This window comes from Arvicola amphibius, chromosome 10, assembly GCF_903992535.2.
Source record: "Arvicola amphibius chromosome 10, mArvAmp1.2, whole genome shotgun sequence".
Classification (NCBI taxonomy): domain Eukaryota; kingdom Metazoa; phylum Chordata; class Mammalia; order Rodentia; family Cricetidae; genus Arvicola; species Arvicola amphibius.
This window is the reverse complement of record NC_052056.1, coordinates 6,509,232-6,521,816: the sequence shown is the minus strand read 5'-3', so window position 1 is coordinate 6,521,816 and position 12,585 is coordinate 6,509,232. Positions and strand designations below refer to the sequence as shown.

The 12,585-nt window shown below is 43.3% G+C and overlaps 1 protein-coding gene across 3 annotated transcripts in view; it reads left to right on the top strand.

The window, feature by feature from the left end:
- Positions 1-12,585, top strand: part of Itsn1 (intersectin 1) — a 179,817-nt gene that overhangs the window by 90,568 nt on the left and 76,664 nt on the right. For all 3 annotated transcript variants that reach the window (XM_038345999.1, XM_038345998.1, XM_038345997.1), the window contains exons 15-16: positions 1,632-1,719; positions 2,030-2,169. In XM_038345999.1, coding sequence (XP_038201927.1) covers positions 1,632-1,719; positions 2,030-2,169 — 228 coding nt within the window. The remainder of the gene's footprint in view (positions 1-1,631; positions 1,720-2,029; positions 2,170-12,585) is intronic.

The following is a 12,585-nucleotide window of genomic DNA, read 5'->3' as shown; positions in this document are numbered from 1 at the left end:
GAGGCAGAGGCAGGTGAATCTCTGAGTTCAAGGCCAGCCTGGTCTACAGAGCTAGTTCCATCACAGCCAGGCTACACAGGAAAAACCTTGCCTCAATAAATAAATAATAAATAATCAAGTAAACAAATAAATAAATAAGAAAGAGTGAGAGAAAGAAAAACTTCCTAGAGCTGGAGTTATAGGCAGTTAGGAGCTGAGTGCTGGTGTGGTGGTTTGAATAGGAATGACCCCAAAGACTCATGTATAAGGGCTTGGCCCACAGGAAGTGGCACAATTAGAGGGTGTGGCCTTGTTGGAGGAAGTGTGTCACAGTGGAGGCGGGCTTTGAGGTTTCAAACACTCCAGTTAGCCATAAATTGGCTCACAGTCTTCCTTCTGCCTCTTAACCCCTACTCCAGCATCATGTCTGCCTGTGTGCTGCCAGGTTTCCTGCCATAATTGAACTGTAAGCCACCCCAATTAAATGTCTTTGCTTTATAAGAGTTGTCGTGGTCATGGTGTCCTTTAACAGCAATAGAAACCCTAATAAAGACAGCTGGGGATCAAACTTGGGTCCTCTGCAAAAACAGCACTGGACCATCTTACCCCCGAGTCATGTTCAGCCTGAGTTACGAATTTTAAAATGTTGTTTGCATGGGTGAGACAATCCCAGTGGTTGGAGCAGGGTTCTTGATGCTTCTTCATCTTGGGTCAAGAAAGGAACTTTGGAGGGTGGGTTGGTAAGAGGCCTCGCCTGAGGCAGAGAAAGTAAAGGAACAGCTATGTGGGGTTTGCTTCTTGGGACAAAGATTGCTGTGTGTTTTGTTTTGTGAAAGTCTTGCAGTGGGTTGCCCATAGCCTGGGAGCCTTCTGAATCCTGTCTATTGAGTTAACCTCCTACCGTGCAGGCCCAGCACTCATCCTGCAGACACTGGTGTGTGTGTGTCTGCAGGTGGGTTCCAAAGAGTCTGGTTCGAAGCCTCTGCAGGAAATTCTTCCTTAGGCATTTGTTTCTCACAACAAGAGTCATTTTTCTCCCTAAGGTAGAAATAAATGCCAAGTAAATCAGCAAGGCTGCCAGTTCACTAAAGTGACTACAAGATCATTTCAGCTGAACTTAAACAAATACTGTGCTTGGCACGTTACCCGTCAGAACTCCAAATAGCCTTCTTTATACAGTGTGGCTTTAGCTTTTTTCTTATTCCAGTTTAAAAAAGAAGAAAAGGGTTGGTTCAGGACTTTTATGTTTAAAATTTCTGTGTGATGGAAACATGGGTGGCATCTAGAATCCTAGCTGTGACAAATGTCTTCCTGAGCTCTGTGGCCCACTTCCGTGCCGTGTGCTGAGTCCCAGCACCTGTGCTGGAGCGCTGCCACCCAGGGAGCTTGAGTCGCTCAGACCTCCTGGGATTCCATTCTCTAAGTCTTATACATACCCAGTGTGTCAGCAGCCTCATAACAGAACCAGGGAGCTGTAACTTCCTGCTTCATCCTAGGGAGAAGCATCTGCCCATTAGTTAGTTCCTCGGTGACAATGGCAGTTCAATGCCTACAATATCTGGGATGAGATGGGGAGTGTCTGGGATGAGGACTCTGGTGCTGGCTTCTCTGAGGTTCAGTCACTCATTGCTGTTTTTTTTTCTCTCTCCTAGGAATCTCAGCAAACGCTTGGAAGACTTATTCCAGAAAAACAGATACTCAATGACCAATTAAAGCAAGTTCAGCAGAACAGTTTGCATAGTGGGTGTTAACTTCTCTGTCTATTTGTCCTTTAGAGACAGTTTCTCTGTGTAGACCAGGCCTGCCTCAGAGCCAGGGCTGCGCCTTCCTTAGCGTCCCGAGCACTACAAGGTGTCTTCTTTTAAATATGACCGCCCCTTCCTCGGGCTTCATGCAGGCCATGCCCATATGTTTGTTTTTATCCCTAAGTAGTGTTCCTCAGCCTCCATCCCCGCCCCTTTGTCAGCAGGAATTCCCTCCAGTGATGTGAAGGTTCGGCATGTTCCTCCCTGCTAGCTAAGGCTCTGTCTCCTGCCCTCTTCTGCTATAGGAGATTCGCTTCTTACCCTCAAAAGAGCCTTGGAAGCCAAAGAGCTGGCCCGGCAGCAGCTCCGAGAACAGCTGGACGAGGTGGAGAGAGAGACCAGGTCAAAGCTACAGGAGATCGATGTCTTCAACAACCAGCTGAAGGTGACTCCTGTGTGTGTGCCCTACCCCGTGACGATGAGGTGACGCTGAATCCCAGGCAGATTTGTTGCCCTGGTTTGTGTACAGTGGTTCAGGCCTTCCGTACAGCGCATGTCACCGTGACCCTCAGCTGTACCCACCTTCTTTGCCGTTTATAAGTTAGGGCTATGGGATTGGCCCTGCTCCACATTATAGTTTTACCGATTTCTTTGTTTTTGCCTGTTATTACCACACCACGTGCAAGAGTAAGGCCCCATGTGCTCTCTTTCATGTGTTCAGATGCTTTCATTTAAAATTGAGATTTTTCTGCCATTCCTTTAATATCATGCTTAAGTATAGACCTGTTTGGTCACCTTTCATTTTTAAATGCATTTTAACTTTACTATTAGTGGGGTCATTGCCATTGTGTCTAGCATGGCTGTCGGTGGCTTTGTCACACTGCACAATAACTCAGGGAAACACCACAGAAGCCTCTCTCTAGTCTGGTGTTTTATTGTCTAAATAATGTAGACTTACACTGGGTATGATAATATACGCCTTTAATCCCAGAACTCAGGGTCTAAGGGAGGTGACTCTCTGTGAGTTCAAAGCAGGATAGAGGAGGCTGGAGAGATGGCTCAGAGGTTAAGAGCACTGGCTGCTCTTCCAGAGGTCCTGAGTTCAATTCCCAGCAACCACATGGTAGATCACAACCATGATCTACCATGAGATAATATAATATAAGATAATATAATATAAGATAAGATAATATAATATAATATAAGATAATATAATATAATGAGATCTGGTGCCCTCTTCTGGTGTGCAGGCACACATGGAGGCTGAACACTGTGTACATAATAAATAAATCTTTAAAAAAGCAGGATAGAAAAACCCACTTCTTATAGTAATTAATACATATTGTTTTAGATTTAGGTAGATTTTATGTTCTTATCAAAAATTGGATGTTACATTTTCTAAAAAATAACTTGCTTTATATTTCTACGTTAAAATTCCTCATACTTTACTATGTATGAGCCAGTTAGCTTCTGATACTAAGAAGCAAAATTCCTTTCCTGCTAAAAGAGAATTTTTAAATTAGGAAGCATATTTGAGATTTTTTTTGTTACCCTCTCGATTGAGAGTCCATGCCAGATTGTCTAGACATCCAAGTTAAAATATTTGTGCAGTTCTTCCAGCATTGGGTAATGAACTTTCTCAATTGTACAATTCCAGGAAAGTGCTTGCCCTTTGGGAGTTCTATTTAGCCAACTTAGTGTTTTTTTTTCACATTACTTTCATGTTGAGCGCGCGCGTGTGTGTGTGTGTGTGTACTGCCTGTGTTCTATATTTGAGCACATGAAAGTATGTGTGTGCCGTATCAGTACTGGAGGTGCATCTGTGCATTCTCTGTCCACAAGTACAGTAAACACGATCCCATTTGCTCCCATTGTAACTCACCGCTGTTTTAAGCAAAAATAATTTAACACTGAAACACTTTTACAATGTTTTCAAGAACTCCCTGCATATTACTCAGCTTCTCCCGAACACGGAAAGAGCACAGCTTTTTGCCTGAATGTTGATGACTTTTCTAAGACAAGTTTCAGATGTTAGGAAAGAAGCTCTAGGCAAAGACTTAACCAATGCTCAGATTTGTGGATTAAATGCCATTGGCAGTCACCACTGTTGCGATTACTAAAGAGAACAACACCCTTAAAGGGCTGAATTGCTCTGTGACTAATTAGTGTTTAATTGTCGATACTGGTGGTATCAAAGGTTCTCAAAGGCTAATTTTAGCTTCCCCACACACTGGCTTTTTCCCAAATATGCTTATTTTAAAATTATAAGCTTTCTTCTGTTTTAATTCTTATTTGGCTTTTTATTAACTGTAAAGTTCATGTGGCAACTGCAAACATGGCTGTGTTATTTGTAGCCTAACATCCTCTTGCAGGGTCAGGTGAAGGTATTTTATTGTGTGCAGTTTGTTGCTTCTAAGATTCCTGTGGAGCCTGTAGAAACCAAAACAGAAACGTTGTTGCAGAACCAAAAGACTTGTCATTCTGTTGAGACAACAGAGGGGCCGGGCTGAGTTAGCATTTAGTTTCTTTGTGGTCTCCTGGAAGATATACAAAGCACCATCCCTGAGGAGAGACTACGTGTTCATTAGCAACCATCATTTCTGGTAGGGATTAGACCAAAAGGAGCCCCGACCTGACCCTGATGTTTGAGTCCTCTCCATACAGCAGTGCTTCCGAGCCACTGGAGTAAGTGGGGCGAGATTTACTTCTGTCTTGCCCAGAGAGGAGCACCACCAGTGCTCAGTCATCCCACACACCTAGCTTGCTGTATTCTCAGCCCTCCTCCTCAAAAGAAAGCCGACAGTAAATTAGGCGTTAGCCTATTTAGTTAATGTTCCTGAAGGTTGTGCATTCCCAGGCAGGATGACGGCGTTAGCCGGCTGGGCTCCTAACAGAGCTTTAAAGTGAGCTGCCTAGGACCCTGAGGCCGTGTGAAGCACTTGTCTCAAAAGTGAGGCTCTACATCCACGCGTGCTCACACCTTGTTGGACTCAGAGGCTGCAAAGGGGATAATCAGACCCTGGTAGCACTTGTGGTACGGGGTAAGACTGCGCATGTGCGGGTATAAATTGTCTAGTTTTGTGGTAGAGAAGTAAGACTAAGGATGTTTATTATTTTTTATAAGCAAATAACATAATCACATAATCTAATTTGTCCCTTTGTCTAGAATGTCTACTTCAAATTCATTCTTCCTCTGAGGGTTTTTCCCATTTTCTTTATTTATTTTAGGAAGAATTACATATCTATTCTCTCTAGCTGATAAAGTGTGGAAATTCTTAATTCTTTTTTTTTTTTTTTTAGTTTTTTCAAGACAGGGTCTCTCTGTGTAGCCCTGGCTGTCCTAGAACTCACTCTGTTAACCAGGTTGACCTCAGTCTCACAAAGATGCGCCTGCTTCCACTTTCTGAGTGCTGGGATTAAAGGCGTGGGATTAAAGCCCGCTGCTGCAGGCTTCAAGTCTTTAATAAAGAGTGAGCAGTGTCTTGCTGCAGGCAGATCAGCAGGCCTGTGTTTCGTATTGGGACCGGCGTGTTAGAACTGCAGAGCAGTAGCTCAGAGACCGAGCATTTGCATAGCATGCGTGAGGCCATGGGCTTCATCCCCACTGCAAAACCGATGACTGCCTGGTAAGCGATAACACTGCTCGTGACTTCAGGTTGAACACAAGTCCTCAAATGCTCAATCTTTACATCTTAGTCTGCTTCTCGGAAATGCAGGCTCCTCCTCTGCTTTCACAAAAGGCTCTTTCCCATGCATTTATAGAGATCCCTTATCAGTATAGTGTTGATATATTCCAAAGACTATCCAGAGGTGGAGATGACAGAGAGCCCAGTGGTAGCATGAGCAACGCTGGGGTTCACCCACTGATCCCACCAAGGTCCCAGAATGACCTTAGTTTTGCATTACCACCAAGCCATAGACCTTGCTTTTGTCTATAAAGGTGAGTGGGGGAGGCAGAAGTTTAGCACCCTGACACCTGGGGGATCCTACGCTGGTAATTCTTGATTAACATGGCTAAAATTCAGACTCAAAAGATTTGATGGGAACTTTTTAAGTCAGCCTCTGGACGGTCAGATGAACCATCCAGGCAGTACCCTACTACCCAGGGGCAGAGTTGGTAGCCAGCATTGCTGCCATAAATTACTGCCCCCTCCTCTCTCCCTCCCTCCCCCCCCCCTCTCTCTTCCTCTCCTTCCCTCCCTCCCTCCCTCCCTTCCTCCCTCCCTCCCTCCCTCCCTTCCTCCCTCCCTCCCTCCCTCCCTCTTCCTCTTTCCCTCCTTTCCCCACTCCCTTCCTCTCCCCCTCTCTATTTTTTGAGACAGGCTCTGTTTGTGTAGCTCTGGTTGTTCTGGAACTCACTATATCCTGCCTCTTTCTCAGGAGTTCTGGGATTAAAGGCATGTGCCACTATGCCCAGCTGTGTTACTACTACTTAATATCTTCATTCAGTGTCCAAATTTATTTACCAGAAATTTTTACTAATAAAATGTATCTGATACACAACAAACATCTCAAATTCATGCTCTTAAAATACCAGTTTTAAATTATTTAATCTGTAACTTTGTTGCTATTTCTCATGTTACAGGAAATCAAGCTTCAACTTTTTCAGACAATTTGTGGTATCTAAAGGGCATATAGGGACATGCATATAATTATTGGGGGCTCTTCAACTTACAGTGCTTACAAATACAAAATTATGGTTCTGAAAAGCTTCAGATAACACTGCGAAGAGGCTCTCTACCCCCCTTGTCTTTGGTAATGTTGGTGGCTATTGAAACAGTTTTCCTTGGCACCGACAGTCTAATTATATTCCATATTTTAACCATAATGTTGAGTAGTTGCATAAACATGGCTTATAGTTTATAAAACTGTACTGTGTGCCAAATACAGAGACTCCAACACCCAGAGAGGTTAGGCTTTGTGTTTCCTGTTCAGAAGTTGAGTTCTTGTTGGTCCTGTCTCGTGGCTGAGTGCTGCCGGGCACACCCTAACATTTAAACGTTTGAACTTCTAGTCAGTGGCAATGGAGGAAGCAGAGTGGGAGGAGCCTTACAGGTCTCCTGGCCACATTGTCCACTTAGACTTCTTTCTAAAGGTCTCCACGCGCTACTTAAACAGTCTTTCTCAGGCTCAGGGTGATGACCTTCTCCCGCTCTGTGCCTTCAGTCTGCCCTCCGGATGAGTGCCCAGGCTCTGAGGTGGTGTCAGCAGGGAGCCCTGAGATGTCTTGCTAATAGTAATGGCTGGGGACACTTGCTTTTCCCTCCCAGCAAGCTGTGTGTGAGGAGGTGTGAACGCTAAGGCACGGGCAGGACAAGGTATTGTAGTCTCTTAATAACAGACATTTTAGATAATTGAATTTACCAGTATAAAAATGTAAAAGAAGGCAATTAGTTCTATGAATATTTTTCTATCATGTATGGGCAGGTTGTGATTGGTGTATTATTACAAAAGTTGACCGTATTTTATTTATTTCTTAGTGAAATCTGAGTATTTAGGGACGATTCAGAACTAAGAATCATGGTCCATATATACTTAGGAAATCTGATTTCTTATTTTGAGTGCAGGATCATCAGAGATTCTGTCCATAACGATAGCGAAGAACTGAGTGGATACTGAAGTGAGTACCAGGCGTGGTAAATAAGGCTGCTGGCTCAAGTACGGCTTTATGCTCTTGGTTTCAGACACTGCCTTCCATGGTAGGCTCATTCTCTGTGAAGGCAGTGAGAGGCAGAATGTTAGCAGCAAGGGGAGAAAAGAAAAAGGGCTGGAGAAAGAACCCCAGAACAGAATGAGAAGTCAGGACAGATGCATGCGGGGGGGCCAGGGGGGGGAACAGTGATGGAAAGAGGTTGGAAAGACCGTGGAGAAAGGCAGCAGGCATTAAGTGTTAGAGTCTGTGTCACACCAGCAGTGATTCGGTCAGTTGAGATTTTGTAGGTAAAATGTGGGCCTTTTCTATAAGGTTGTAAACTATTTAAGAGAAGGTTATCAGATAAAGGAAGAGAGACAGCCTCCTGGACATTTTTCTCCTCCTCATCTTCATTCTCTAGTACGTAGCGCACACCTCCTGTAATGGCAGATTTCCTCGTGTGAAGCTGAGACAGTTGTGGCAAGGCAACCAGAGTTTTCAGGACACACTAAGTCTGTTTTCTCTGTCTGGAAACAGCAGAGCATAGCAAGCTTCCTGGGGGAGGCTCCTGGCTTTCTCTTCTGTAGCAGAGAGCGTAGGATAAGATGCCTCCCGTTGTTGGGTGTGAGGTGTAGTACTTGCTATTGGTGAGTGTGGAATTCAATCTAAAAGGAATGTTCTGAACATGTTTTTAAACATTAATATAGACCTTAGAATTTATATAACAAAAATTCTCTATGCTTTTCCCATTTTTAATGAATAAACTTTATAATTTGGAGTGGAATATCTGTTTTCCTTGGGCATGTACATTTCTGTCTTCAAATAATTCTTTTTGAGATTTTTCCATCAGATTTAAGTTTCTGTATATTCTGGACTCATTAGCTTGTTTTCTCTTTTCCTTGTTCATTTCATTACTCAATTGGGAATAATTAATGTCTCTTAAAACTCCAAAGAGGGCCAGCAAGGTGGCTCAGTGAAGAAAATAATTCACTCCCTGTAGCCCACATGATAGAAGCAGGAAACCAACTCCTAAAAGTTGTCCTTTAACTGCCATATACAACAGACACAATAGACAGACAGACAGATAAGATAGATTGGTGATAGATAGATAGATAGATAGATAGATAGATAGATGATAGATAGATAGATAGATAGATAGATAGATAGATAGATAGATAGATAGATAGATAGGTGGATGTTGAAAATATGCGTAAAACAAATAGCTGGAATTCCTCATCTTACTCCCCAGATTAGTTTCCTCTGAGATTAATTTAAGAGTAGTAAAACTTTTTAGGTATGTGATGTCAAGTTTAGGAATGGCCAGTTAGTAGTTAAAAGCATGTTTTTGCCTCTTATCTCTAAAGGACAGCCTAAGGCACAAACAAGAAGCAGCATAATTCTAAAAAGTTAGATATCTAGGTTGGCTGGGTGCTGGCCTCTCCTCTGATACCAGTTCATTTTTCCAAGTATGGGCATATGTGCAAGCACACACCATTCAGGTGAATATTTCATACTTTAAATAACAATACTTGACTTGATACAGCACTTTGACTCTTCTTAAGACCAAGTAAAGGAGAAACTGCCATAGTGATTAAGTAGTTCTGTGTCCTTGGCATAGCCAGAGAACAGCTATCTTCTGTGAACTTGAAATTGAGCCATATCTGTCATTGGAAAAATAGCTGAGTTTCTTGGATATTCAATTTGTCAAGCATACTGCTTTTGAATTACTTTGGCCACGTGCCATAGGATGTCCAAAGATGTCTTATGACTCAAAAACTTCACTTATTCAGGGAAAAGAAGTGAGTTTTCTCATTTGGGCCTTGGGAAGAAAATTAAAGCAAGCTGATTTTTATTTTATCTTTAATATAAAACAGACCTTTGCCAGTTTTTAAGTTACAGTTTATAACTGGTGATTGATCAGAGACGCTCTGAGGCTCTGATAGATATGTTGAGCCTTCTCTGCTTGGACCGTGCACTCTGACAGCCTTCACGGGGTCAGAGCTCCTTCATGGATTCTGGTTAGATGTGTGGCCATTTGTCTTTAGCATTCTGCTCATGTTACTAGTAATAAAAATATTATTTTAGCCACGCATGGTGACAAATGCCTTTAATCATAGCATTTAAGAGATAGAGGCAAATGGATCTCTAGGTTTGGTGCCAGGTAGGGCTACATAGACCCTGTCTCAAAAACAAAAAACAATAACCAAAAAATTTATTTTAAGCCATATGTGTGGCATGTGCCTTTTTCTCAGACACTCATCAGCTTGAGCCTGGAGGACCTCTTCGACCAGGAGCTCAGGGACAGCCCAGTCAGTATAGGCAGTCATTTATCCTGTAATAAAGTTTTTTTCAATCTCATAATTTTTATTTACATGCTATATGTTTTATAATTTTATGATTGTCATATAATTATTGTGGTAAAAATGTATCTAGTGGTTCCAGAATTCCTATTTAATGATTTCTCATTCATTAAGAAAGTGGGCTAGGAACCAGGTGTGGTGACATGCTCCTGCCATTTGGGAGTTCAAAGTCACCCCCAAGTACATAGTGAATTGAAGCCAAATAAGACCCTGCCTCAACCCACCTCCACTCCCACCCCCGCCCCCCCTCCAAAAAAAAACCCTGGAAGTACAGCTATGTGGTAGGATGTTTGTGTAGCACGCACACAGCCATGGGTTCAATCCTCAACACCGGGTGGGGGCAGCATACTATATTAGATAATAGTGCCTGCATGTCTACGGTAAAACATTTCATACCCTTGAGTGAAACCAATGAACTTACACACTCAATACTGTCATAAGTGTTAAGCCACAAAGTACGTAATTTTAGTGACTAGTTTTAGAAAGAAAGAAGTTCATTTGACAAAAAGAGACAAGTTACTGCTGATTGATGCCTTATAATTTCTTTTTGGCTTTGAAGTAGAGAGGTGTGCTAAGGGGTGTGTATATTTTATAGAGATTTTGAGGGTCACCTCAATTAGGTTGCCTTTCAGGAGAATTTGATAAGTTAACAACTCAACTCTGTGTTTGCGATCTTAATTTTCCCCTGAAAGAATGGAAAGGGTACCTTGTACTAACTGCACGGGCTCCAGCCTTAGCGGTGTTGAGAGGCGACTGAGAGAAGCCAACTCCGTCCGCCCTGTGAAGGACTCTGTCCCATACTGTTTTCATCAGGCTGAGGAAAGAAAGCTCTTCACTACTGTTTAGGGCATATTCTGGCTATGTACAGAAGTTATTATATTGGAACAGTGGTTCTCAATCTGAGGGTCTTAACCCCGGGGTCAAATGGCCCTCTCACAGGGGTCACCTAAGACCATCCTGCATATCAGATATTTATGTTATGATTCATAACAGCAGCAGAATTACAGTTAAGAAGTAGCAACGAAAATAACTTTTTGGTTGGAGATCACCATGACGTGAACTGCACTAAAGGGTCGCAGCAGTAGGACTTTGAGAAGCACTGACTTAGGAATGCCTGACTTTCATTGTTTCGTATCATCTGAAACTCCCGAATCCAAAGGAAAAAGGTCAGAATGCCTGCAAGCCTGCTCGGCTCACCTCAGTTTCCTTCAAGCTGATTATGAAATAAATAGCAGAAAATCTTTGCTGTTTTCCAGTTCACATCATAAGCCACAAGAGCCTTCTGTTAGCCTTCTTTGACAGATGCTGTTTTACGGCTCCTAAGCTCCGTTTCCTTGGAGGCACTTGAGGCTGCAGCCTTTTGGTTGTTCTTAGGACAAGTTCAGACTGACCTGTGAATCTGTTGTTGTCTGGAAAATGAACTGTGATTCTGAATTGTCGGTGTGGTTGATGCTTCGAGCTTTGTTTTTATAGCCATTTCATTGGTGTGATTGTTGCCGTTGGTTCCATCAGTCGCCTCTTGTTGCTCTTTCGTTTTGTGCCGCTCGCTAACCCGTCTCTAGCTGCTTCTATCTGTCGACTAGCTTGCTCATCACCAGCTTCTAGCCACAGCCTGATTCCTTGAGTTCAACAAAGACAGGAAATGTTCATAATTCTTGGGAGAAATGAAATGTCTTGATTTGTGCACGTGTCTGTTGGATCCATTGGGACTTCATGGCTGGTGTTTGCCCTGGTTTCACAATACCTCTCGTTAAATGTTTTCAAGGTTATCCTCCTAAGGCTAAATGATATAATAACTTGTTCAGTTTTTCAATCCAGGGTTTCTCTGTGTAACATCCCTGGCTGTCCTGGAACTCACTCTGTAAACCAGGCTGACCTTGAACTCACAAGAGATCCACCTGCCTCTGCCTCCCGAGTGCTGGGATTAAAGACGTGTGCCACCAAAACCGACATGAACTTTTATTTTTAAAATGCATAACTAGGGAATGAAAAGATAACTCAGTGAAATGCTCGCCACATAAGCATGAAGACACACAAGCCCAAGGGCCTGAGTTTAATTCCCGGCACCCACATAGAAATCTGAGAGAGATGGGTGGGTCAGCCGGCTTTCAGTGAGAGACACTGCCTTAACACACAGGGTAGACAGGGCTGGAGAGATGGCTCAGTGGTTCTTCCAAAGGACCTGGCACTCACAGGATGTCTCAAAACCCTCTGTAACCCAGTTCCTGGGGATCCATTGCACTCTTCTGGCCTCCATGGACACCAGACATGCACATGATGTACAGATAGATATACATGCAGGCACATGGACACCAGACATGCACATGATGTACAGATAGATATACATGCAGGCACATGGACACCAGACATGCACATGATGTACAGATAGATATACATGCAGGCACATGGACACCAGACATGCACATGATGTACAGATAGATATACATGCAGGCAAAACCCTCATACTCATCAACTCAAGTTATCTAGTGACCATGTGTACAGCTCTCTAGGACTAACACCAAGGTCAGACTCTGGCCTCCACAAGCCCCCCACACACTCCCGCCCACATGTCCTCCTGACCTTATGTGCGTACACCACAAATAAGTGAGTAAGAAGATAATGCAGCAGTCAAGTTCCTGAACCTCAGACTGGTTTTTCCCTTTTCTTCCTACTCTTAGCATGGCAGAAACCGGGGGATTGTGCTGTGGATGATGACGTTTTTAAAGGAGGATAAAATGTAAATCTTCCCAGATGTGCACGGCCTCTGGTGAGGTCTCTTTCCAAGTGTGCACGGCCTCTGGTAAGGTCTCTTTCCAAGTGTGCACAGCCTCTGGTGAGGTCTCTTTCCAAGTGTGCACAGCCTCTGGTA